The sequence below is a fragment of the Histoplasma capsulatum genome, assembly GCF_000150115.1.
Source record: "Histoplasma capsulatum G186AR genomic scaffold supercont2.3, whole genome shotgun sequence".
NCBI classification, from domain to species: Eukaryota; Fungi; Ascomycota; class Eurotiomycetes; order Onygenales; family Ajellomycetaceae; genus Histoplasma; species Histoplasma capsulatum.
This window is the reverse complement of record NW_025544803.1, coordinates 1,456,550-1,482,501: the sequence shown is the minus strand read 5'-3', so window position 1 is coordinate 1,482,501 and position 25,952 is coordinate 1,456,550. Positions and strand designations below refer to the sequence as shown.

Here is a 25,952-nt window from a genome sequence, read left to right as displayed (position 1 = left end):
CCAACAGTCAACGGCCATGTCGAATCCCACTTCTCCCACTCCTCCAACCCTCAATGGAGCGCACCACGCTTCGTCAAATCCCCTTACATCCCAATCCACGGCATGGCCCCAGGTCTAAACTACGGCCAACAAGCCTACGAAGGCATGAAAGCCTTCCGCCATGCCCCGTCCTCTACCTCCCCTTCGGCACCCGGGCGCATAACCATCTTCCGCCCCCAGAAAAACGCCGTGGGCATGCGGCGTTCAGTCGAATTCATCTCCATCCCCCCAGTCCCCCAAAGAGCACTTCCTCGAATGCGTCCGGCTCGCCCGTCGCAGCGAAATGCCGAATTTCGTGCCCCCCCCCACTAAGTGGTAGAAACTACAAAGAAGGGGAGAGCATAATTAAAAAAAAATTAATAATAATAAATCCAAGAAATTTCCCTGGATGAAGTTAAAGAAAAAAAAAAGTAATCCCACGGGCAGGGCAAGGGAGGGGAAATCACCCTTAATAAATTAAAACCTTTGGCATGCAATCAAGAATCCATCCAGAAAGTCTAAAAGGCGAAAAAAGGCAAAATAAGGAATACCTTTAGGGTAGTTAACCTCCTTCCTGCACCTTCAGCCTGCCCACTTCATCCTCTATAATTGTAACAGACTCAACGCTTGTGGTATCATGAGCACACGTAAGCGTCGTTTCAAGCAACGTAGCCACCACCACTCGCCGCTCATGGTCGCTGACTTCGCTGCACTTCTCATTATTCTCACTATAATCATTGTTATTTGTGATTGTGTTCCCGGTAAGAGGAACGGGGCCGCCGGCCGCCTTTCCGTCAACTACCTGCTGGGACTTCTTGCCTCGCCATCGTCGGGCTTTTGGTGGTTCTGGCTTTTGGGATGTGACGTGGCAACTCGAGGGAGACAACGACGGGCTTGCCGGAGAGGATGAGAAATGGCTTGAGCAAGGTGACTCGGAAGGTGGATTCAGTTTTTGAGAGCTGTAAGGGTGGTGATGTTGGGGCAGAGGGGGTGGCTGACGGAGGCGATGATGAATGGCATGCTGGCTGGCACGGCATTTTGGAGGGACGGAGTGTGAGGATCTGCGTGGTGGGGGAACAGCAGGGGCATGAGGACTCGAGGAGGGATTTGGGGTGCGTGATTTGGGGACGATTATTGCAGGAACCGGGGGCTCGTGGAGGGCTGATTGGGTTGTCGATATACCAGCGGATGTATGTTTCGATGAGTCGGTTGGTAAAGTCGTGGGGGTTACGGATCCAGAGTCTTTGATGCTAACTGAACCTTTCCTTTCACGTACAGCAGTGCTCACTCCATCCGCAGTCTTTTGTCCTGTAGGCTCGTCTTCTTCCTGCTGCTCACGACGCCCACGCCAACGTCTAGCCTTGGGGGGTTCTGGCTTTTGTTTCGGGAGTGGTGGCGGTGCGGGTGGAGCTTTCGAAATGTCCTTCCGACTGGGAACCTTGACACCAGGCTTCTCTTTGTGGACTGCAACCTCAACAACGCTGCCTTCCGAAGAACGAGCAGTTTCGAGGTTCATACCAAGTGCTCTCGCAGGGCTCGTTTTTGGAGGCGATGACGCTGATTGCGAGGAACGGCGCCCGGTGAGGCTGTGAGGAGAACTTGGCTCTGGAGAGGTGGACGGAGTAGTGACGGGTGAAATTGATTCTTCTATACATTTTTCTACCGGCGCTTCCGTATTAATTTCCGACTTAGGTTTCTGTTTACAGATCTCAGGATCGGCAAGCCAGTCTACCTGGCCACATCGCAACACCAACCGTTTCGTTGTATCATCGACGTCGTCGAAATGAAGGATCCTTTCATGTTCCTCCGAATCAAAAGAAAATTGGCCTCTAACAAGAATTCCCAGGAGCTTTCTGAGCTCATCTCGTTTATAATGAGGTGGATGCCTGAGTTGGGTATGAGCTAATAACGGATAGAGAACACGCAGGTATGTATGACGAAGTGCAGTAGCGTCCTCCGGGAGGTCCAAAAGGTTTCGAATTAAGATGTCAACGAGTACTCGAAGGTCATTAGTGTAGAAATATTCATAAGTTGGCGGCGTGGTAAAGAGAAGGTAGAGCAATTTTAAGGTAAGTAGTTGAAGAGAAGTTTCGCCTATGGACTGGCGTTAGAGAGAAGAACGGGAGAAAAGGGGGGTCTGTCATTTGCGTACTTTCGCGATTAAGGAGAAGGATTATGTTTTCTCCAAATGTTTTATAAGCAGAACCGAACATCGAAAGGACCTTGATGACCTTGTTGGTGAGAGGGACTGATGATGATCGTTCAGGTAGCGGGTCATGAGCTGAGACCATAAATTGTTCGTTGAGAACCAACTACAAATAAGGGCATGTATCAGCATTGAATTATGAACAGGCTCAATTCGGATGGAACTAGGGAGAGTGATCTTACTAGAATTTTAATCACAGGATAATGGTAAGGATCGTCGACGTCGCCCGAAAGCTCTTCGATAATCTCAAACAAATGCTTCACAAAATCATCATCCACAAGTACTGTGTCACAAATTAGTGGTACTGCATAATTATCCACAGGGTTCTAACAAAGAGAAGGACGCATGTCCAGAGAGGGAAAATATTGAGAGACGCTGTGGGGACGCTACTCAAATTCGAGGGGTTTATCTGAACATTTCTCCCAGCCTCTCACTCACCTAAATCGCCGATTTTAATCCTTTGGATCCTACACATTTCATACATTAGGTTCATTAACAACCGGTGTAGTCCAGCTCCACCGTCGCCATCAAGATGCTCCGAAGACTGAATTAGCTCTAGCAAGCGCACAAATGCCCCCTCTTTATTCATCATCTCAAACATGTGCTCATTTTGTCGGCCATCGAAAAGGAGAAACGAAGCGGTTACGTAGAGGACGTCTGGGGCATCGTCCTGAAGACACATGGAACAGCCACAATTTCGTCAGTCACAAATATACCGATATCAGAAGAAAAGAGGGAAAAGGAGAGAAGTCAGCTCAGACCTGTAACAAGCAGTATATGATCTGTCTCCGTATATAATCCGCATTTGTGACGAAGAACTCCGAGGCCAGTAACCTCTCTGCGCAGTGGGAGATATCATATTCAGAAGAAAGGAGAGTATCTGCTCATGGACAAGAACAAATTAAGCTCGTGTTGACAAACCCGGATAGATCATCATATGACAGAAAATATCATATTTCTTCCACTAGTGCCCTTATAAGATAAACAACCATTCGTATGGAGAAATGTGCACGTACGATACAAGGACACAAACACACCTTTATACTGGGTCGTTAATTCCAAATAAGCACGGAGCACATTATCGATCGCAGCGTGAGAGTCGCATGGCATCTGGAAAATGGCATCGAATTCTAGAACGCAAAATAAAAAAAGAAGTTAACGAGTTAGCTTTGCTCGGATAGAAAGATAGCCTGCAAACTGTGAAAGCATATATATAGCCGCAACCAAAGCTTCCCGCAGCTCAAGCCGAGAACAAAGGAAAGCCAGTTGCTCCAGCTAGTCCCCATATATATATATATAGATATATGCTAGGACCAAGCAAACCAGCACATGCAAGAGCAGACATATCCGCTCGCGGCGCCAACATTCGCAACAACGGCGCTACCCCCGACACCACAGTTGCACACGGGCAGAAGCCAAAAAGAGGAGGGGAAGAAGGATCTTGCACCGAAACTAACCATCCCAAAATGACTCCGCATCCTCCAGAGTATTGTGCGACGCTTCGAGTTCCATCCTTAGACTCTGTCATTGCTTTCGCGGCCGTGGGTAAATAAATTGTTTATTATAAGTGTTTTTGCCTCGAGTAAACAACGCCCTCGTTTATCCTTCCCACAAGCCGCAACGGCGACTTTTTCGGTGTGCTTGTTCCCAGCACCGTCGTCAAAACGGAGGGGCAAAAAAAAACAGCAGCAGCAGCAGCAACAAAGGCAACAAAAGGAAAAGTCAAATAGAGCAGACTAAATAAAGTGGACACGGGATTGGAAAGAGTGACTGGATAATGCGTGAGCCGTATAGGATTGGGAGGCGTGTTTTCGTGGAGGCGGTTGAGATGCAATGAAAGAAAGCTTGGAGGCGGAGTTGATGGATGAGGATATGGGGAAGATTCCGTGGCAGGCTGGTATTGTTGATACGGGAACTGTTTCGCCCGGTCACAGCCTGGTTGGCGCCGCTCCGCAGTGTATTATATGGTAAGGTTTATTTCGGTATTGGCAATACGGTGCCGGTAGGGCCAACCTTCGGCACAAGCTGTGACTAGATATATCCAGTAATGATGATGGCATCGCTACAGGGATCAAACACGTGGGAATTTATAAAAAGATACAGTCGCTAATGTTCTAACTGCATGTCATTTATACATAGCTAGCATGTTGTTAAATACGCTGTGTGATCCCAAAGATTAAATATAACACTAACCCAAAAAGTGACATCCAAGAAAATACAAACCAAAAGTATTTAACACACAAGTGGTGAATTAGGGAAGAAGGAAAGTGTTAAAACTCGTAGAAATAAAAGCAAAGGAAAGAAAACCGGGATGAGGGTATGCGCCCTCTCATAATACGATATACGAAAGTAAGGCCGGGACACACATATATATACACACCTTCATAAAGGACTGAAAATCGCGTTATTTAAGCATTTCGTGACTATGAATTCAATGCAATGGACGTTTGAGTGGATGTGCCTCGGTATTCCTATAAGAAGACAAACGAAAGATTAGCAACGCTTGGAAAAAAAAAAAGCAAAAAGGAGGGGAGGGGGAAGAAATAGCAAACGAAGGCGACATCGACTTACAGAATATATTCATCCAAACTAACAAGTTTTGGATCACTGAATAGCAAGTAAGTATATTTTAGTGTTTCCGCAAGCCAAAATGACTCCATCTCATTTAGGGGGATAGGAACCCTGCTCGTGACATCCTTAATGGCCGAATTCGCAAGCTCCGTTCTAGTCGCAGCTTCAATGGCTTGGAACATCTTCCATCCTTTCTGCCTCCAGGAATCATCTCCTGTAATGCGATACATGATGAACACCGACTCGATCGCCTCCGGGCGAAGAATGTATCTAGCTGCCGGGATGGTGGACATTCCGGGAGGTAGACGCTCTTCCTGAATAGTTAATTGGGCAAATTCTTCATGGGAGAGGAAATCGGGGATATCTCCCTCATTCAGAGGGGACGGGCTGGCAGTCGATGCAAGTGAAACAGTGGGTGTTATAGCAGCCTGTGATGGAGCGGATTGCCGCATCGTAGGGACAGGAGTCGAATTGGCGTCACTGTGCCAGGGTTGCACTGGGTCCGGTAATTGTCGTTCATGCTCCGCAACCGTTTGGTCATGATACGATTTTCTCTCTGCAAAATACGGGTCTAAAGCATCATAGTATCTGGTTTTGTTCCATTCGCATGGTTCCAGAGATTCACAAGGCAGCATCTCAAAAACTTCTGGCATGATACCGGTTGTGGTAGATCCGTATGCCCATACACAGCCATTAGTCAGTTTAGTAGCAATGGCCAGGTCGTCTTCAATCCCGAAGAGCTTTGCACCTATAGCAAACAAGCCACCAGCAAAACAGGCCAAGTGAGTGCCTTCGTATGCATGTTTTAAATCACCCTTTTCAGTTACAGGCTCTGACGTAGTAGCAGACGCAATGAAAAGAACGTCCCTGGCATCCGGTAACATTGGTCTGAATAGAAGATATTTCTTGACCGCATTCATAGCCCTCTCGTGCATGGCTTGGTACTGGTCATTGAGACCACCCAACAGAGCGTACTGTTTGGGTAAGTACTCGTAGACTGAGTCTACAAGACCGCCAATGGTAAATCTATCCGATCGTGAACGGGGTGGGGATGTAAACCCTTGGTCTTCGCAACCATATTCGACTATGTGTGTGCTTTCAGCTAAGCGATCGTCATCGGAACTTGCTTTCACCGGAGAAGGTGGCAGAAGTTGCGAATCAGGGTTGACGTCGTAGTTTGCAGGCTCTGCATCGACCAAAAGAGGATCAATTTCGTCCCGCTTCTGGATTTGTCTCTCTGGCAACCTATTTTCAGGGATTATAGGAGGCGACGCACGAGTAGGCATGTCCGTAGTCTGATCTACAGGTAGCTCAACCCTTTTGCAACCGGAGGCGTCTAGATGTGTAGGCCAAATCCCGGGTATTTTCGTCTTCTCCTGGAACTTTTCAAGCTCGTTGGTAATTCGTGCAACCGCATCATAGTATTTAGCTTCCTCTGTAATCTGTGCCAGACGAGTAAATTCAACTGCCAGGGACCCAATTTCCGCGGTTACGGTTCTAGAGTTTGCACGCTTTTTTCGTGACGCCATTCTCCTACAGAAAAATTCAGCATCAGAGACAGAATTCTTCAAAAAAGGTTAAAAAGAGACGAAACATGGTCAACTTACGGCCTCCAAAGATAGTAGGTAACGGGCATTCGATTAGGAGTATCGAATGCACCCATCAGTATCTCTGCAAGTTCGACAGCTTTATCGAGTAGAATCTGATATTTACCGCCCGAGATGTCATAGGCTCCAATGAGGCCCCCTAGGTAGCGAATCACCGTCTCAAAGAGAGGGATATCCCGCCTTGGGCTAGTAGCAAAATCAATCTTCTTGACCGCTTCTACGGCCTCTTCAAACTCAGCTTCCATGCCCATGATCCAAAGCGTATCCAAGGCATCCACCAACGTGGCGCCCCATCCCGAGAATGGATCTCGATATCCACCAGAAACAGGACGCAGCTCATCGTGACCCCATGCTTCCGCTTTATACCCCGTCCAGGAATGGTTGAAGGACGCCTTGATTACGGCAAGCTTCGCCTCGCGATCAGCTTTGGCTGCTGGTGATTCTTCTGGAAATTCGAATTGGATTTTGGGCAGTGTCTTCGGGGCCCCTTTAGGGAGCCGAATGAGGTTTTCCGGTGGAACAGGGTAATGCTCGGGCTGTTTTTCCCACCGGATTTTGGTCTTGTTGAAGCCATCAACTTCCACCCTCCCTTGACCAGGAGATTGAAGCTCATCTTCCTCATGCAGAGGGGAAATTGGTTCCGTCTGCGGATCTGATTTGGTTGATTCTTGCTGTGGTGAGTGAGGAACGGGCGATTGACCTGGCGGCGGGTTCGCTACTTGAGTAGCCGCTGGTGTAGGGTTAGATGTAGGAACCGCTGTTGTAGATTCTGGTGCGAAGCCATGGTCTTCCAGATTCCCAGCTAGCGGTGTGGAACGAGGGGGTTCTGCAATAGGACGCGGAGGAGCTGGCAGAGGTGGTGGAAGAGGTTTCTGCTTTTGTATCCGTGTAGATTCGTTGGAGAAAGTTGAGGGCGTAGACCCATAGAGGATCCGGGAGAAATGAACGAAGGAGACAACGCTGATGACGGCGAAAACTACAAATACTCTGTATCGGCGGAAACGAGGCATAATGAAAAGAAGGAGCTAGAGGATGTTATTCGATTAGGGAGGCGGAGCGTGTGGTCGTCCTGCGTTTCCGCCGTTGAACTCTTACCATCGAATAGGGATGGAAAAGAACAACTTCCTCCTGGCAGCCAATTATTTGCAGGAAAGGCGTGCTAAATACTCACACGAGGTGGCCTTGGAGAGTTGGAAGGGCTTTCTTTGCAATCCTTGAATTAATAGCTTGTATATTATGAGAATAGGAGGAGTAAAATATCCGATGCGGCCTCTGATTGGTCTAGCTTGAGAGCTTCTTGGCGGCCAGCCAGTCCAGTGCACAGTACTCCGTACAGTATGGGCGTTCACACAGCAATTGACGTGAGGCCGAGAAATAAAAACACTAGGAGCTTTTGCAAGTAGGTTGTCTACTGCGTACATAGGATTGTCGTGCTCCAGTCCAGGCCGGGCCTTGTTCGGCCGCCAAGAACAAAGGCCGATACTGTGCTGTCGATATGCAGCACAAGTGGCTTGAAATAATTACCGGGACACCCCCATGTTATTGTATGAAGGATTCCCTTCGGTTTAAAGGTAATAGTGTAGATTTGGAATTACTCGTTAGAGAATAGGAAAGGAGAGAGAGATATCAAGGAAACTTGAAGCTTTGAATGCTTTTGGTGCTACTATCGCCAAATACTTTCCAAGTACAGATTACAAAGAGCTTAATTGTCCTCACATAGTACGACATGATCCACCTGTTAACCCTTCTTGAAGAGAGACTTAGGCAACAGTCCATGTATGATATCTCATAGCAAATCGCTATATAAATATGCTTTCCAAATAAGCTATATCGATTATAATTTCTTAAACCAGGTGTCCATAGCCAAACCTATGTAGGTTTATGTTTATCAATGTATATATCTCCAATATTTGAGCAGTACTCCAACACACTCACCCCCTCTTGCTTTGGTTATTGTATGAATATACCGATCGGGTTGTATGAAATTAAGAAAACAAACACCAACACCAACGCTGTCCATATTTAAAATAACAGAAAGAGTATTCGTGTACAAGGGGGACACAGGATAACTGTAACATAATTCAGACCGGGCGAAGTTGGATGGCAGGAGGGATAAATTGTGGACGTTAGAAAGTTGGGGTATACAAATAAAAATGATCAAGACGACACTGGAAGCTGATGAAATGCAATAGCTTTAACCCAGAGAACTCCTGGGCTGCATGCTCTCTTCAAAGAAGAGAACAAAAGTCGGCTGCTCAAATGCCGACTCCACCGCCACTGCGTCCGTCATTGCTGACTTTCTGGAACTGATGAATCAACCCAAGAACGCCCGCGCCTCCAATTACATCTTGGACATTCTCAGCTTCTTCATCAGTTTCACCGTCACCATCAGCGAGATTCATCCGCCATGACTCTTCCATACGGCTATCATCAGCACCGCTAGATTCCGTTGTAATATGAGAGGGCTGTTTGTTAAGGTGCGGGATTATCTGACTAGTAGTCGATGGTTCATCTTCATCTCGAATTGTATCATTTATGGGATGCGTCTGGCGCGATGGGCGGTACCTGGACTGTGCAACGTTTCGGTTGAAGGAACGGAAGCCAGACGCCGATGGTTGGTGGTGTGGATCTAGAAGGACTGAAGGGAGTGGCGAGTTGTGCGCTCCAGCTGCAGCTGTGGTAACAAACCGAGGTGTTCGTGGTGTTACGGAATACCCACCAGCATGGGTCATGTTTTGTCGGGTGATAGAACGTTGTGATGCATCCCATCGGCCTTGCCGGCCGGTTCCTATGTCAGGCATCAGAGGCGGGGACGCCAGAGCAGGGAATGCAGGTGGGGGGTGAAAACGCCGTCTATATGGAGCGTGGATATACGGAGCCCCCGGTCGCGGATTGTTGGCGTAGTTATCAAGAAAGCCATAGTATGATGCTAACATTTTTCCATCTTTTGTCGAGAAATAATCATTTCGAAGATCCGTTTGACCAGCATCATGGGAAGGCCCTTGTTGGGCATCCTGATTTTGAGGGATGACGTTGGTGCCCTTCTTAAAGTCGAACACAGCAAATGAACACACATAACCAAGTCCATCCACATGTACCGTGAATTCGCGGAAAAAGTCGATCAGGCGGTCACTGCACTTTGGCAGGCTGAACCACAACACAAATGGAATGAAGATCATGCTGAGAAGTTCTTCCAGGAAAATGAGCACTTTCATTTGGTACAGCATTGCAAACTCCGTTCTTACTTCGTCACTATGCAGTTTTCCCTGCCAATGCGCTGGTTGGTAATGAGTGAAGTCTATCACCTCTCGTAACGCAAATTCAGGATCGAAGACTAGGGTCTCTTCCGGTACGATTCCTCGTGCGACTGCCCACACTGTGCCCAGCACACCGAGATAGAAGAGTACAGTTCGATCATGGGTTATTTCGAAACCAAGGAAAAGCTCCGGATCGACAACAGAAGCCAGCGCAAGAACTGATGCCAATGCACCGGCAATAAAACCTACAAAGCGTGATATCTGGACGGTCTTGTCTTTCGGGAACTGGTCAATGTATCGGGTCGCAAATGGGTATGACATGTTGATTCGTCGTTGAAATAGGTGTTGCAGCTCGTTGAATTCACGAAATTTCCACTCCGCCAAAGGGGTATATTGGCGGGAGCCAATTTGGGAAGGATTTTTTTGATATTCGTTGAAATAGCGGAAGAAATAATGCATCATAAAGTAGATGAGAAAAAAAGGGGCAATAAATATATTTAAAAGTCCACTAATCAGAAATCGTCTTCTTAATCCGTCACTTAAAGCCTTCCGATGGGTGTCCTTGAGAAATAAGGTTCTGACCTGACCCTGATCATTGAACACATAATCCAAAATACAAAAGTGGAGATTCCATTCTAGAGTCCGTGAGAAAAGTTGACGGTTTCTGAGAAACGGAATCGGAAGGGTCAGATCCAAGATATCTTTATTGAAAAGCGCAATAAGATAATTGTCCTTTCTCATCAAACGGTTGGCGATGTCATGGGCGTCCATTCGTTGCTTTGATTGGCTACCCAAAAATTTCCTATGTTTTGCAGACACAGCTCCTGCGGTTGACGGATTTGAATCGCGTAGCGCCATCAGTCGACTCACGATTTCTTGCCATGATATTGTTTGAATATCTGTATCCGATATACCTAGGAGATAGTGGTAAAAATCGTGCAAGTGATAGAGTCGTCGTAGATCTAGAACGTATCGAACAGCTTGATAAATCCAGAAAATGGAAAACAGCCAGAGGAGGAAGGTCGAGGAAGCGGACATCTTCCGGACGCACTGGGGTACGACTATATCCGACATGGTCTTACCATGGGGTACCCGTCCATAATCAATGCAGTTGGTAAGGAAGACTGTAAAACCGACTACGAACGCTAGGGTCCTGTCCCACTGTTAGCTACTTCAGTTCATCCGGATATAGGACTACATGAGATGAAAAGAAAATGCTTACTCACAAAAGGTTCAAAACCCGGCTCAAGAGGATGGATTTTATCCCATTCCCTAAAAAGTAATCATAAACATCTGCCAGGAAGTTATCCAAATTCTCCACATTTGCCCATCTCCACATAGCTTTTTCTTTTGGGTCAACAAATGCTAGACCTCCACGACGTTGGCCACCAGCTTGAGTGGGAACGGGAACTATCCTAGGGGGTATAGGATGTATTGGCTGATGTGTTTTCACCCTATCCCAGTGGTTTCGAGTCTCTCGCGTCGATGGTCCCAGAAGAGGCTCATCATTATCGTGGATATTCCGGCTGGGAGGAGCATGGGGAGGCGGGGGAGCGAGGTCTTGTGGGCCAACGTCATCGTCATCCCCTTCCACCAGCAACGAAGCAGGAACGTCATCGTCATCTCTATCGTCTTCCACCGGTCTGGGAGGTGACAAGCGCCATTTATGGCGGTCAGATTTACGAGGAGTTTTGGGACTTCCCAGGAAACCTTGAGGAGTCTCTCGGGGATTCCGGTGAAGAAATAATGGTGTGCTTTGGGTAGTGGAGTGGGTGTCTGTGGCCGTTGCTAACGCTTCCTCTAGCTCGTAGTCTTCGTACGGGCCTCCAAGATTTTCCTCATCAAGCGCCATCCCCGCCCGTTCCTCAAGATCAGAGTCTGAATTCTCGTCGTGCTGCTGTATGGTTTCATAGATGGAGGGCGAGGTAGTACTGTTGGCGGGAAGGAAGCGGGAAATGAGGTTCGAGGTCATGATCAAACGACTCGAGTGGCACCAACGCAGACAGTTGGCGATAGAAGGGCAATATTCGAACCATGACTACGACAACGACAATATCAAGGTCATGTTATATATAGTTGGTGGCCTTGCTGAAGAGTATGTTAAGCTAAACGAGGTCGATGATGAGGTCTCGGGGCAGGAGACCCGGCCGATGACATATGAATTGCCTGGGAATTTGGGCTTGGAACATGTGACCCCTAGCGCGTCAGATGCCCATCCGCGTAGTAAAAGAAATAAGACCTCGTTTTTTTTTTTTTTTTTTTTTTCATATTTAGTATCAAATACGCAGTGCACATGTAATTTGCTACATAAAGCTTGGAGCAGATATTCACTTTGTTCATCATCTATACTCCATGATGGATGTCGACGAAATGGAGAAATACTTTGGAGGCGGAGCTCAAAACCGCAAGGCACTCCCACTGAAATAATCTCATTCAAGAAATGAAATTATAGACTCTCCACATAGGGCATGGTGGGGGTGACAATCTACGCAGAAGTCGAAAGTCGTTCACGCTACTTTTACTGCCTCAGAATTACTTCGACCTGATATTCTTTAAGGTTGACCAGAGCGCTCGCGAATTCATAGGGCCTCTTAGCTTTTCCATACATTTCCCCATCTTCCCATTGCATAAACTCCACTCGGGCAACACATTTATGATTCATCGGCTTTTGTCCGATTCCGTACTCACGATCCGGTAGTATAAGAGACAGGAGCTTGAACTCTCATAGTGGTCTAACGGAGGTAACCTAATCTGCTACTCAAATGTTCACCATACCCGTCGTTATCCAAGATGAATTCGAAAAGCTATGCGAAACAAACGTGCGATTAATGGTGTTGAAATAACCTTAATCTTCACGAATCGATTCAAAGTTAGCCGAGCCTCAAAACTGGTTCCGAGAAACCCCCTCAACCCACCTGCATGGACCAGCAGGCATTTACTAGTTGACTATCAGCCTTACCTCCCGATTGCTTGGAACCCCCAGTTGTTTCGAAATACCTCCTTGCGGCTCTGGGGTGGGCTTTCATTTGTGAAGGCCACTTTCGAAGGGCACGAATTTCAGATTGGTAACACTAGGATGCCATCTTCCCGACTTTAAAAGCAGGTGTGTTACTGAGACTATGTTATAGGAATAGGAAAATCAATTACCACGACTAATCCCCTCCTCTGGGCCAAATAGCGATCACAGCGGCTCTCTTACAGATGGATTCTCAATACTCGCGCACCACCCCCACAAGACCACCTTTGTGGGTGCTGGCCATCGCTGTAACACCCGTGCCAACCCTACCAAAGACTTTCAGCCCCATTTTCAAGATTTATCTATAAATCCCACACAATCTGATATTATATTCAATGACCTTCTCGGAGTATTGCCCAGGGTCCTCTGAATCATCTACCAATTTAAAAAACATAAAAAATGTGATTAATGATGAGTTATTGTAAAATGGGTGACAGCGATGGTCAGCATTCAACAAAGGTGGTCTTGTGGGGGTGATGCACCAGTAAATCATGCTGCTTCTTGTCCATGACAGAAAATTACAATCTGCTGCAGTTGAAGGAAACTGTACCAAAGGAATGAATGATCTAGACCAGACCATTAAAAGGTATTTATTCAAGCAGCTAGCTATTATTATTGTTGTTATCATCATTTATCATTACCATGAAGGTATTCATGTTTCTCTTGCTTAGCTTGCAAGCAGAGCTTATGATAAACCAACCTGCGGGTGCTCATTCTGGTTAAGATAAATAAATACATTGGCCATCCCATGCAGAGGAGCATCATTCCCAAAGCCTGCTACAAAATCCATGGATTTATGAAGTCAAGAGCATTTGAATAGAGCATATGCTGTGATCTAGAATGCTTTTATGTCCGTGTAGGTAAGGAAGGGTCTGTACTTTCCTCAGGACGTTGATTTGTGGTACTCTAGATTGTTATCATCTGAAGCAATTTCCTTCGAGTATATATATCTACTCAGTGATTTAATTTCCTCCTTCTTTTGAACTTGTATTTTTTTATTATTTTTATTTTTTACTTTTTTTAATTTTAAAAATTTTTATTCTAATTAATCAACGTTGCATTTTACAACAAGCATCAATCTAGTCAAGGTTTGACAATATATTTGCAAGTGGGCCGTGAAAGCCGCCGATTATTAACTGTTCGCACCATTCCTTTAATTGCGCCCTACCGTCTCGCCTTGAGAGCAAGAATCTGGAAAATGGGCTAGCTGTAGGGTTAGCACTTGGTGTTCAGTGAGGAAAAAAGAAACATCATCAAGCTACTCAGACATGCGTGCTACGTAGTATCGTTTCTGCCAATACGTACTACGGAGGAGAGCCCTGTCAAATACGGGGCTGTAGGTTTGAGTTTGACGTGCGAACTCAGTTGCCAGCTGGTGGGGTTTCCTTTGTCTGGAATATCGCGGGCCAAGTCTCACGGGAAGCGGGAAAGCCTTGATAAGGGCTTTGTTCTCTAATGTGTGGTGAACGGTTCGGATACCTGTAGTAGTGACCCAAAAAAAAAAAACACCCTGCCAGGCATGACAACGCAAGCTAATTGACCACGCGCAAGGCATCAAATCGATATACCAAATCTTTCCTTTGCTGGATGTTAAATAATTGGTTTGATCAATCCCGATGGCCCGTGGAGTGGATCGCGAAAATACTAGTATTTGGGTGCGGACCTAGCGATGACATAACGCCTGCCGCCTGAGGAGAGCGGGGAGCCAATAATAGCTCACAGAGCCCCTCGCCCCCAACTCGAAGAAGCCTGGGCGGCGTGTTCTGGAAACGTATGGTGGAACTTCGCTGCGAGACAAAACATGACTTACATCGAACTTTGTCAACGATTGTGTGGTCGGAGTCATCTGACCCGCTGGATTTTGGCTCGTCGGGTTGGTTGAAAAATCTTCCCCCAGGAAAAGAAAAAACGGAGAGGAAAAAGAAAAAGGAAAAGTGGCCCCCAATTATCTGAGCTTAGTCCACAGCCCCCAGCCCCCGGCCGGGGAGAGATGTGCTGACTGACGTTGAACAAAATATGGCCGCCAGTTATTTATTAAGGAGCGAGTGGAGATCCATATCGCAAACATTTTTGACGATAGGAAGTTGGAACTGATGCCAGTATTTAGTTAATAACTAATATTAATGGTTAGTTAATGCTGCCGCACCCATCGGAATCGGTAGGGAATAGACAGGGTTAGAAAGAAACGGACCAGGGACCCGGAGAACCAGCATCAAGAAAATTAGTTTTGGCTCATTATTCTCTCCCAGAAACGATAATAATAAACCCCCAAACGCCGCACTTCTGCCCGGAGTGCACTCGCTAGGAAGCTCATTTCCGCTGACCTGAGTCCGTTGTTCCTGTATCCATGCCACTTTTGCACCAATTCGGCATTTTTCCTCCTGTGTGATGATCTGATTTTAGACCTTTCTTCCACCTGTTTGTGCATGCGCCGGAGAAAATCCGAGGGAGAAAGAGGATATCAGCTCGGCCTTCCACCCTCCAGCCAATTGCTTGCTTATAACGAGGCAAGTACGCAGTATATCCTTGAAGCCAACGTGGGGCGTGTAGTTAGCCTACTAGTAGGGCAATGGATCTGTCCTAGTGAGGACGTCCACAAGAAGGTGTCTGAACAGACAAGGAGAGAAGTGAGGGGAGAAGGCAAGGCACCAACAGCGCCAGCGTTTGCTGGCGTAATATTTAATACAAATTGGTGGTGTAAATAGTCTCTTCGAGTATCCACCGCCCTCTTGTCAAGGCAATGAATGGACGTCACAAATTGTCAACAGTGCATCCATGGATGTGTTCGGTCGGTAGCCCCAAACTCTCCGATTCCGATTCATCTGCGGTCTGCGGTCTGCGGTCTGCATTCTGCAGTCTGCCGTCGCTGTAAGCTGAGCGTTCCCTAACTTCTCTCGTGGTGTATGTCCGTGTGTGCCCATTCCCCCAGCGCCTGGATTGGGAAGAGCGCAGCCCTGGTTGATCGCCAGCAGCCAAACCCAACCACCACTTCTCTTCAGCCATTCCATCACCACCCAACTTCGCTGCCAGCACCACCAGCACCACCGGCCTGCTCTGTCTATGGCGATTGGTGGTCTGCCCGTGGCATAACTGCGCTGCCCGCTCACTCATGCGCTCCGGTGCCAGTGGTGTGTGCGTGTGTCTCCGTGTGTGCCCAGGGTGTTTTGGATATATCGCTCTCTTTTTCCCTCTCTGTTTCTCCCTTTCCGTTATAACTACCTATAACTAATACCTGCTACCGCCCCCTCAAATCAACCTTTCTTAGCTCCTTCAGATTCCTCCCCGATCTATATTCTTATCACCGTTACTTGACCGTTGCCTGCTTACCATATCCCCGGTACGTTGTTGCCCTTTGCTCGGGGCGCAACCTGGTTGGTTGGTCGGCAATTCCGGTAACATTGATCAAGGTTGGTTGGATCGATATTTTTTTCTCTCTTCCTGGATCCCGCTGGCTCGCTAGAAACGCTGTATCTCCAAGTTTGTGGTCTCTTGCCCTCATTGTACCTTTGGGGTTTGCCTTCCTGCTGCTTCTCGCCCATCACCATCCTGCATCCTGTTCGTGGCGACCCTAACGATGAACGGTGATGACCAGCTGTTCCTGTAACTCCATTTGGAGATTTCCAGACTTCCAAGAACACTCGATCGAATCTATTTGGCGGCCGAGCTCTCGACGTCTAACCCTCATATTCTACGACGAAACTCGCCGTCAGCTAGACCGATGTGCCACGAATCGGTTCGTCACTCGAAAAACTCCCTTGTCTATGGGTGAAATAAGGAGCCATCTGCGCTTTTTGATATATCTCTTTCATAATCACTGTTATATTGACGCTTGCATGACCTGCACCTCTGGTAGTAGACTTGGCCGATCGTCTGTACACCATTCTCACGGCAGCGCCCTTTTTTTTTTCGCCCTTCCCCAACCCGACCGCCCGGCTCGTATATGCCTTCTGATCCCCGATAGGTTTGTGCGGACCGTTGGTGCGTAGTTGAGGAACACAGGAAATATGGATTCAGAGCGTCGCAATGGGTTCAAGCGGAACTCTGCTCGCCAGGAGAGTCATAGTCGTCCGGTGGAACGAAGACCCAGTAAAAAATCCTCTTCCAAGGATCGTCATGGGATTGTGTATCCTGACAATTTTCAAGACTCCACAATCCGAACGGTAACCCCCGATCCTCCGCAAGACCAAGCAAGCAATTCCCTCGCCTCCGATACTGAATACCTTCCACCGAGCACAGCCGTATCGCCCCGCACAACTATTCGCAGCAAACCTTCGGAAGCGAGGCGTGAGTTTACCCCGTTCTATTCTACCGGCGAGGAGGACGAAACCCCAGCGGAGCAGAGGAGTCGAAGGTTGAGGTCGAAGACAACCACCCTGGAAGATCAGAGAAGTGAGGTGTCCCCCAATTTCCTCTCAAGAACACGGACTAGATTAGGCTCCCTCAATACTACTTCCCCTTCAAGTACCAAATCCCCAGAGGATTCGGTAGGGTCCATTGGCTATCCTTCTATTATACAGTCTCCCACCCAACGGCAGCAGAAATTAATTAAGCCGCCCCCAGGAGGACAAGCATTAATGTCTAGTGCTTCTCGCATTGATGTTGCGCTAGGGTCGCCGTTTCTAAATACAGATTCCTCGAAGATCCTCCAATTGATGAAAACAACTTGCGGTCGAATGCACGGCATACTGTATTTCCGCACTTCTGTCACTGCTTCTTGGACTTCTGGATACTGTGCTATCAATGTCGCGACTGGGAGCTTAATTTACCAGGCTAAGGGCGAGCCAGCGCTTGCGAAGACATTGATACCGGATCTCCGCGGTTGTCATGTTCGGACGCTGTACGACACAGAAACCCAGAGTTCTTATCTTTCCGTCTCAACGCATTCTTCTACTCTAGGTATTCAGCTACGGCCCCATGTGAACGAAACGTTCGATTCTTGGCTGGCAGCACTGCTCTGCTGGCAGCCCATACGTCCAAAAGGTGTACGGGATAAGATGACCAAACCGCAAACTGTGACTATTGGCGAACGCCGTTTCATAGACCGTCGAAGGAACTCCGAAAGTACAGTGCAGAAGGATGCTGCGATTATTAAGGTTGGAAAAATGCTTCTCTGGGATAAGCCTAGCGCGGCTGGAGTGCATCTACCCACGTCTGCAGCGAGGGTATCAACATTCAAGCAGCAGAGAGCATTATCTCCTTCATGGCGAAGGGTGAGCTGCTCTTTACAAGAAAACGGCCATGTCAAGATTTTCCCAGAGTCGGACATTACCCCCATACATTTTATTCAGCTCTCTCAGCTTTCCCGCTGCGCTATTCAACAGTTAGACCCTTCCGTTCTTGAAGACGAGTTCTGCATTGCTATCTACCCACAGTACACCGCCCATTCAGGTGCAGAAGTTACCACACGACCGATATACCTCTCTTTCGAGACTCGAGTTCTCTTTGAAGTTTGGTTTGTGTTGTTTCGAGCCTTTACCATTCCAGAATTATACGGCCCCGAACAATTCCCATCAAATGAAGACCCTCGAAGTCAGACCTCTACACCCCACCCAACTTTCTTGAACGACATGTTCCGCATTGAACGACTTTTATCAGTGCGGGTGATCGAGGCAAAGATGACTGCACCACTTAAAGACGACAGTGATACCCCGAAAAATAAAAAGATCATGAAAACCCAAGCGACAATAGGAAAAACTCAGAAGCAAAATCCGGCGGCTGGGGAGTATTATGCTGAGGTCTTGCTTGATGGGGAGATACGAGCGAAAACCGCCATAAAAGCTACTACCTCGACGCCGTTTTGGCGAGAAGACTTTAGCTTCCACGATCTGCCACCCGTCCTGTCCAGCGCGTCAGTTATTGTGAAATCGCTTACCCCTACGCAAAAGGAGTGGACGCTTGTAACCCATGGTCCCTATTCGCTCAACCAAGGGGAAGTCAATCCAATGACGGTTGGGGATGTTGAGGTTGCTTCGCATGACGCTACGTACGGTAAAATCGACTTGCGCTTGGATGAGCTAGATGCAGCGGGGGTGGAAAAGTGGTGGCCCATACTTGATGAAAATGAGCAACAGGCCGGAGAAATGCTGATGAAGGTCCAACTTGAGGAAACTGTCGTTTTGGTGTCTCAAGACTATGCGGCGATGTCAGAGCTACTGCATTCATTCCCTAATGGGCTTACTATACAGCTTGCGCAGGTTATCCCTGCGGAACTACGACCGCTATCAGAAACCCTGTTAGACATATTCCAGGTCTCAGGCCAAGCTGGGGAGTGGATAATGGCGTTGGTGGAGGATGAAATTGATGGCATTCACAAAGAGTCCTCGGCTAGTCGTCTAAGATACACCAGTCGAATTCACTCAAACGACTCCTATGAATCTGGACAGGAAAGGGAGGTCCTAGTGCGTGACCTAGGTAGATCAGCCACGGTCGAAGCAAACCTGCTTTTCAGAGGCAATTCACTTTTAACGAAAGCGTTGGATTTACATATGCGCCGTCTAGGACAGGAATATCTTGAGGAAACAATCGGCTCCAAGCTTAGAGATATCGACGAGAGCGATCCGGATTGTGAAATCGATCCCAACCGAGTACAGCGACCTGAAGATCTAGAACGGAATTGGAGGAATCTTATCATCCTTACTAGCAGTGTGTGGACGTCCATTGCCGCTTCCTCGGCGCGATGTCCTGCCGAGCTGAGACATATCTTCCGACATATCAGAGCTTGCGCAGAAGACCGTTATGGCGATTTCCTCCGATCAGTTACCTATAGTAGCGTTTCCGGTTTTCTTTTCCTACGCTTCTTTTGCCCAGCGATTTTAAACCCTAAATTATTTGGACTGCTCAAAGGTTTGTGATGGTTACAGCGCTTAAAAAGACTTTTCTATGTGTGCCAGCTGCTAACATACTATCACTAGAACATCCCCGCCCGCGTGCTCAACGCACACTCACTCTCGTCGCCAAAGCGCTGCAAGGATTAGCAAACCTGACGACCTTTGGCAACAAAGAACCTTGGATGGAGCCAATGAACAAATTTCTTATATCTCACCGAGTCGAGTTCAAAGAATTTGTAGATTCGATCTGCTCCATACCAGCCGAGCGCCCGACGCAGATTGTCAACCCTTCCTATGCGACACCTATCCAGATCCTAGGCCGTCTTCCGCCTACCTCACGCGAGGGTTTCCCTAGTTTGCCATTTCTCATCGATCATGCCAGAAGCTTTGCATTGCTGGTGAGATTATGGCTTGATTTAGTGCCAACTAATTTCAGCGAGCTTCCAGACGTCGATGCGAACCTCATCAAATTCCATGAACTGTGCGTCGCGCTTCACCAACGAACCAAGGATTGTTTGAACAGAGCAGAGCAGGCGGAACGACCAAGCGGCAATCTGGAATTGAGATGGGAGGAGTTGGTTGAGCAGATGGAAAAATCCTCAACGTTCTACGAGGAGAGCTCTAGTAAGGCAAACACGCCCAGCATGGAAACAATAGTCGGCAGTGCGGGTTCAACTTTTGCTGGTAGCAATCGGAACTCGATGGGCTACTTTCCACGGCCTTCCTTCCCACACAGGTCGACAGATGTCAGCGCAGGTGATGAAGCTGACGATGATACCCCTTCGAGTTCCGCATCAGCTACTTGGGAACATGGACGACTCCCTTTCTCGTCCTCTTTGCAGAAATATGAACCACGAGAGAGTGCGGACAGTTCGAAAAACTCCTCAACTTATTCTCTCGAGTATACCGATACGGCCAAGGGAAGGCAAGCTAGTGTGTCAAGGGATGCCGCGAGCAAATACCGGCTTTTCGAAACTTTCTCTCGAAGGAATAAGGGTAAGGACAAGGAGCCTGTATGCGTAGGACCGGGAACGCGGTCGAAAGAAACAGGAGGGGATGTTGGACCACGAAATGAATTTTGACTTCGATGATGACCTAAAATACCATATCAACAATACATTCAAAACGGGAACAGCCATGCAGAAAGCGTATTGCCTTATCCACTTCTTGCAATTTCATATCTGTTCATTTTTTTTGTCTTTCCTTTATCCCTGTGTCTGTCGAATGCATTTATGAATTAATGGGATGTTTATTTGTTTTCTCATATTATCTAACACTGTCTGCAAAATTTTCACTTTGTCTTGGATCTTTTTTGTGAGGGTTTTGTCCAGAGCTGTATCATTTTTAAGCAGTCCCCCTCAAACCACATTTTTAACTCCTTCCCCAACTCTACCTTATCTCTCATTCTTCTTACATTATTGAACCTCCCAAGAAAGTAATGCTTTCTTGTCATGTCTCTTCTGCATGCAAAACAAGATTCCCGATACTTCCCGTCCATATATTCCTTTCCGAGCCTTGCATGCTCTCATGCACTGATCGCAAAGAACTTGTAAAGGCTTCTTTCAGCCACAGTATTTCCATGCTAATCTGGGCGCGGGGGCTACCTACCTATTCTATTCTTTCTTATCTATATATTTCAATGATATCCAGGCAACTATTATTAGTCTCCAACTTAGCATATTCTTTTTTGTATACAGAGCTACCAAGGAAACATACAACACTTTTGCTACGGCTTGGTTCCATGTCGACCCAACATACACTTATTTTTCAGAGTCTTATTCAAAACGTCTTCATGCATTTTTGTCCAGAGGATTTTTAGTTCTTTCCTCTCCCCTCTCAGGCCCTTCCCGTCAACTCTTCTCAGCATCCATTCTTTGTACCCGCAGCTTTCTTCTTTTTCTTCTTCTTTTTCTTTTCTCTAATATTTGTCTGTTATTTTTTTTTAATTTATTGCTGCGTAAATTGTGTAAAGTATTTTGAGTACAGCAAAGGTCGGGAAAACAGGCATACGCAAGTGTGTGTGGATGTGTTAAGTATTCAGTGGGTGAGCGGTGCGGAACAGGCTGAGTGATTTTGTGGCCTTTCCACGAGATTGAGTTTGTTCCTGGGTCGAACTCTGTAGCATTCAGCGTGGGAGTGGCGGAGTGGTTCCAGAATAACTCGAATTCTCTTGTAGAATGATTAGAAACCGTCCATTTCTCCTCCAGAACAGTCAAAAATAACCAAATGCTTCCTAGTTATAGGATCAAAAGAATGGTCAAATCCTCAGGGGTCACTATACTACACACTAACTAATCATAACTTAGCAGCGGATTGGCAGATAATGGAATGACTAAGCCATCTCTAAGCTAGTTGGTTGGTTATACTACGCAGCTGATTGGTTCATGGCGATAACACACCCCCGTATTACCGTTTGGTTGATAAAACGCGAGGGCGACGCGGCACAACCACTTCGTTGAGAGAACTTTCCTTTTTCCAAATCTCGAGGTCATTGAGCCCGCAATGGTCCATTTTACCGTCTATCTTTGTTCCTCTCTTTTTCTTCTGATCGCACATCCGTCAATTCCTCCAACCCAGCATGTACGTGATGTGTGATGTGTCTTTGTCCGGAGCAGAAAGAGGGATCGACGGCGCAAAACTAATATGTATTTTTTAGCCGTGTTCTTCATCCTATGATATGATGAAATGGTTGATTCGACGGGTTCAGAAGATCTTAAAATAGATCTAGATCTAGATATCGTCTCCCAACAGCAACAGGAACTGAATTTCGAACAAACAACTCAGCTCTCTGAAACTGCCAAAGGTCATGGCAGCCCGATCGAGGAATTGGCTGGTATTTCGCTACCACCACTGACATATCCACAGTCATCCTACCACGGTCATCAATCGACTCAACCGAAGTCTACTGAAAGTCAAGCAGTAGAGACGTTGATCAATGAGTCAGGAATCGATAAGCAGACTTATGAGGAGAGCGAATTTATTAGTCTTCAATTGGATGACTTCGTGATCTACGCGTCGCCCGAGGACTCGCCGGCCCCCTATGGCATGGTTTCACTCGATCAGGTGGCTGGAAGGTTTGGAAAGCAGACTGTCAAATTTTTCTTTGATGGGGTGCTGAAAGTGCCGGGGAGCCAGGGACTGTACCTGGAAAAAGTGCCATTCCGCTTTGTGTCAATTGGAGGATATGGAGACATCGAGCAGCATCATGTCGGGAAAGATATGTGGATCCAGTCGATTTACGGCGCATCTACATCGCTCGGAGACCTATGGTATCAATTGGGCACGCCCGCCGTAGAATATAAAGACTACCATCAATCATTTTGCTGGCTTGCTAATCTTGCAAAGTTTTTCATTGACTACCTCCAACATCATGAGAATGTCACGTTACGCCACTTTAAAAACGACTTTTCCTCCTGGCTTAAGGACCTGCACGGGCCGGATCCGTCTTTTGTACAATGGATGGCTGAATACAAAAGTCTCGACTTTAGACACGCTATCAATTCCTACTCCAATTTTCTCGAGAAGCAAGCATGGGATTTGGACCCTACTTACTGCTCTCATCCACTTTGGGCTGAGCTTGGTGTTACTCAGGACGACCATGTTCTCCAAATGCAACCGCAAAAAGCAAAGCGGACTGTTGTCACGCCATACGTATATAAATGTTTCAAAAACATGGTGTGGGCAAATTGCCTTACTTCCGTGGAGCTTGATCCTCAGGTATCAGCAAATCACAAGTCACGGCTGCAAGAGCTTGGCTTTCTACGGAAAGGAAACGAAGTGAAGAAGATGGCCTCGGAATGTGCTGTTGGTCTCGATGGGGCTGTAGCGGTTCGTCCAAAGGATGTCATTGCCATCCGAAGGGATCATCAGACGCGTTGGAAGGGCACGGAAGACTTGTGGTATGCTGTGGTTCAGGATGTGCATCCCCGTGAGAAGCGCTCACCGAGATTAAGTCTAATTTGGCTGTATCGGCCTTCCGAGACTGTGTGCGCAGATATGACGTACCCTCATGCAAATGAACTCTTTTTGTCCGATCATTGCAACTGTCACGATAGTGTCATTGATACTTCTGAGATTGTTGAAAAGGTCAATGTGACTTTTTATTCCTGTCAAGCGGAGGAAGGGGCAAAGTTTTTCATTCGACAGACATATTTCTCGGAGGATGAATCTTTCACTTCTCTAAAAGAAGAGCATTTCAATTGCCAATGTCGAAAACCCACATCAAAACCGGAGTTCTCAATTGGCGATACCGTCCTTGTTGAAAGCTCGAATAAATCAAACTCCGATCAAGTATATCTCGAGCCAGTGGAAATTTTGGAATTCTGCGAATCTGGATTAGTGAATGTGCGAGTACTTCCCCGCCGTGGACGAGATTACAACGATACTAGTTGTCGCCCGAATGAGCTTGTCTATACCAATCGGACTCGAAGTATTGATGTAGATCAGATTGAAAGACTGTGCCAGGTCAGGTTCTATACTGAGGAGCAAAAACGGGATGGTTCTATTCCAGTGCCGTATAGCCGAGACGGAACTGGCGATGCCTTTTATATCACTGCGCAGGAGATCAACTCTGAAAACGGACCTGAGCTTGTTTCTTTACAACATCCACCAGTGGGATTCAAAGAAGGTCCTAATTATTCTGAGGACACCGGTTTTCGCAAACTTCGGGCACTCAACATATTTAGTGGCGGAGGGAGTTTTGATAGGGGCCTCCAAGAAGGGGGTGCAATTGAAAATAAATGGGCGGTGGAATGGAGCCATGTTCCCATGCTTACATATCGGGCGAATCATGATAATCCGGAAAAGATACACTTATTCCTCGGCTCTGTCAATGATTTCCTCCTCCAAGCCTTGCAGGGAGAAGCCAAAGCTAGTAATTTGGTTGCCAAGCTAGGCGATGTGGGGTTTATTTCAGCCGGGAGTCCCTGTCAGGGGTACTCTAGTGTGAATGGCCGCAAAGAAAGCGCAGTATCCATGCAAAACTCATCCATGATAGCATCTGTGGCTTCATACGTCGATTTCTACCGACCGCAGTACGCAATCTTGGAGAATGTGATAGCTATGTCAAATCGGACACATGAGAGAAGCCCATTATGTCAACTGTTATGCACATTTGTTGGTATGGGCTACCAAGTTAGAATTCTTAATTTGGACGCTTGGAGCTTTGGAGCTCCGCAGAGCCGGTCCAGACTTTTCATAGTCATTGCTGCACCTGGACTACAACTACCTGCACATCCTCCTCTCACTCATTCTCATCCGCCGAAGACAACGCAAAAGTCCTTAGGTGAAGCTCCCAATGGCCTCCCTTTTGGAAAGAGACATTGGGAAGTCCCTGTTTTTGACTTCTTGCCAATTTCCGAATCCGTAAAGGATCTCCCAAAAATCGGGAGGGCAAGAATAACTCCCATTAGCCACCCTGACCATCGGCCTGTACGGTTTGAGTCTATTTCCAATCAACATTTAATCAACAGTATACCGAAGGCTCCAAGGCTTCAAGGATTACGTGACGCGGTAGCTAGGGGATTCTTTTCCCCGGAAGAAGACAATGCGCGCCAACGCAACTGCCAAAGAGCATGGAGTCGGGTGCATCCGCATTTGTTAATGCCAACTGTTACCACATTCCCATCCCCATTTTGCAAGTTCACAGGGAGATGGCTTCACTGGGAAGAGGATAGAGTGATGAGTGTGATGGAAGCTCGAAGAGCCCAAGGCTTCCCAGACAATGAGGTTTTGGTAGGCTCACCAGCTCAGCAATGGAAAGTTGTAGGTAATAGCGTCGCCAGACAAGTTGCTTTGGCTTTAGGCTTGGTTGTGAGAAACGCAGTTCTTGAGAACATTCGCAAAACAGCGCCCAGGAATGATATCCAAGTGTCTCATAACATTCAGGTTGTTCTAGAAAAGCTCAAGGAGGAATATAGCAAGCCCATCAGCGATCCGGCCGCGGAATCCGTCGAAAATCCTGAAGAAGAAACCTCGGGTCCCAAAACGGAAGCGGCACTGCAAACGATTCCGCTGTGGGAATTTCCCATTTTACAATCGAAAACTCCTAATGAAAATGATTTTGATAACAGCACTGCAACACCAACACCAACCCCAACCCCAACCCCAATCCCACTTGACTGTGCCTCTGATATTCAGCGAAACAAGAGTACTGCCACTTCAACCCTAACAGCCTGGAGTTCTCGATCGGAATCAGTAACAGCAAACCCTGGCAACACCGCAACTCCTTGTGGCTTATCAGATAGGAATGATTTGTATTTAAATTTGGACAACCCCAAAAGGGCAGCAGACCTTTCCTCTGATATACTTGAGTCAGGACCTATACTTGTCCCTATCAAGAAGCGGAGATTTAGTGACGAAACTCGAGATGAAAGGAATGGTTTCTCCCTGGGCTGATTTGGATTGGACCTATTGCTGATTAAATGAGATTTCGCAGGAACGGGAAATCGC

At 47.1% G+C, this 25,952-nt stretch overlaps 6 protein-coding genes across 6 annotated transcripts; 2 read left to right on the top strand and 4 right to left on the bottom strand.

Annotated features, from left to right (window-relative positions):
- Positions 1-580: 580 nt before the first annotated feature.
- HCBG_02651 (uncharacterized protein) lies at positions 581-2,906 on the bottom strand (the record flags this gene model as incomplete). Its single annotated transcript, XM_045429700.1, has 4 exons — positions 581-2,112; positions 2,171-2,330; positions 2,407-2,507; positions 2,663-2,906. 4 exons carry the CDS (start codon positions 2,904-2,906, stop codon positions 581-583), a joined length of 2,037 nt encoding a protein of 678 aa, XP_045289595.1.
- Positions 2,907-4,327: 1,421 nt separating this feature from the next.
- Positions 4,328-7,528, bottom strand: HCBG_02650 (class I alpha-mannosidase 1A; the record flags this gene model as incomplete). Its single annotated transcript, XM_045429699.1, has 3 exons — positions 4,328-4,695; positions 4,796-6,328; positions 6,403-7,528. 3 exons carry the CDS (start codon positions 7,410-7,412, stop codon positions 4,656-4,658), a joined length of 2,583 nt encoding a protein of 860 aa, XP_045289594.1.
- A 1,129-nt stretch (positions 7,529-8,657) lies between these two features.
- On the bottom strand, positions 8,658-11,753 carry HCBG_02649 (autophagy protein ATG9; the record flags this gene model as incomplete). Its single annotated transcript, XM_045429698.1, has 2 exons — positions 8,658-10,812; positions 10,886-11,753. 2 exons carry the CDS (start codon positions 11,629-11,631, stop codon positions 8,658-8,660), a joined length of 2,901 nt encoding a protein of 966 aa, XP_045289593.1.
- Positions 11,754-15,426: 3,673 nt separating this feature from the next.
- HCBG_02648 (uncharacterized protein) lies at positions 15,427-15,786 on the bottom strand (the record flags this gene model as incomplete). Its single annotated transcript, XM_045429697.1, has 1 exon — positions 15,427-15,786. The coding sequence occupies one exon, from the start codon at positions 15,784-15,786 to the stop codon at positions 15,427-15,429; it is 360 nt and encodes a 119-aa protein (XP_045289592.1).
- Positions 15,787-16,679: 893 nt separating this feature from the next.
- On the top strand, positions 16,680-21,171 carry HCBG_02647 (GTPase activating protein; the record flags this gene model as incomplete). The annotated part of the gene is made up of 2 exons (XM_045429696.1): positions 16,680-19,518; positions 19,587-21,171. 2 exons carry the CDS (start codon positions 16,680-16,682, stop codon positions 20,582-20,584), a joined length of 3,837 nt encoding a protein of 1,278 aa, XP_045289591.1.
- Positions 21,172-22,068: 897 nt separating this feature from the next.
- HCBG_02646 (DNA methyltransferase Dim-2) lies at positions 22,069-25,898 on the top strand (the record flags this gene model as incomplete). The annotated part of the gene is made up of 2 exons (XM_045429695.1): positions 22,069-22,082; positions 22,159-25,898. The coding sequence occupies one exon, from the start codon at positions 22,188-22,190 to the stop codon at positions 25,896-25,898; it is 3,711 nt and encodes a 1,236-aa protein (XP_045289590.1).
- Positions 25,899-25,952: the final 54 nt, after the last annotated feature.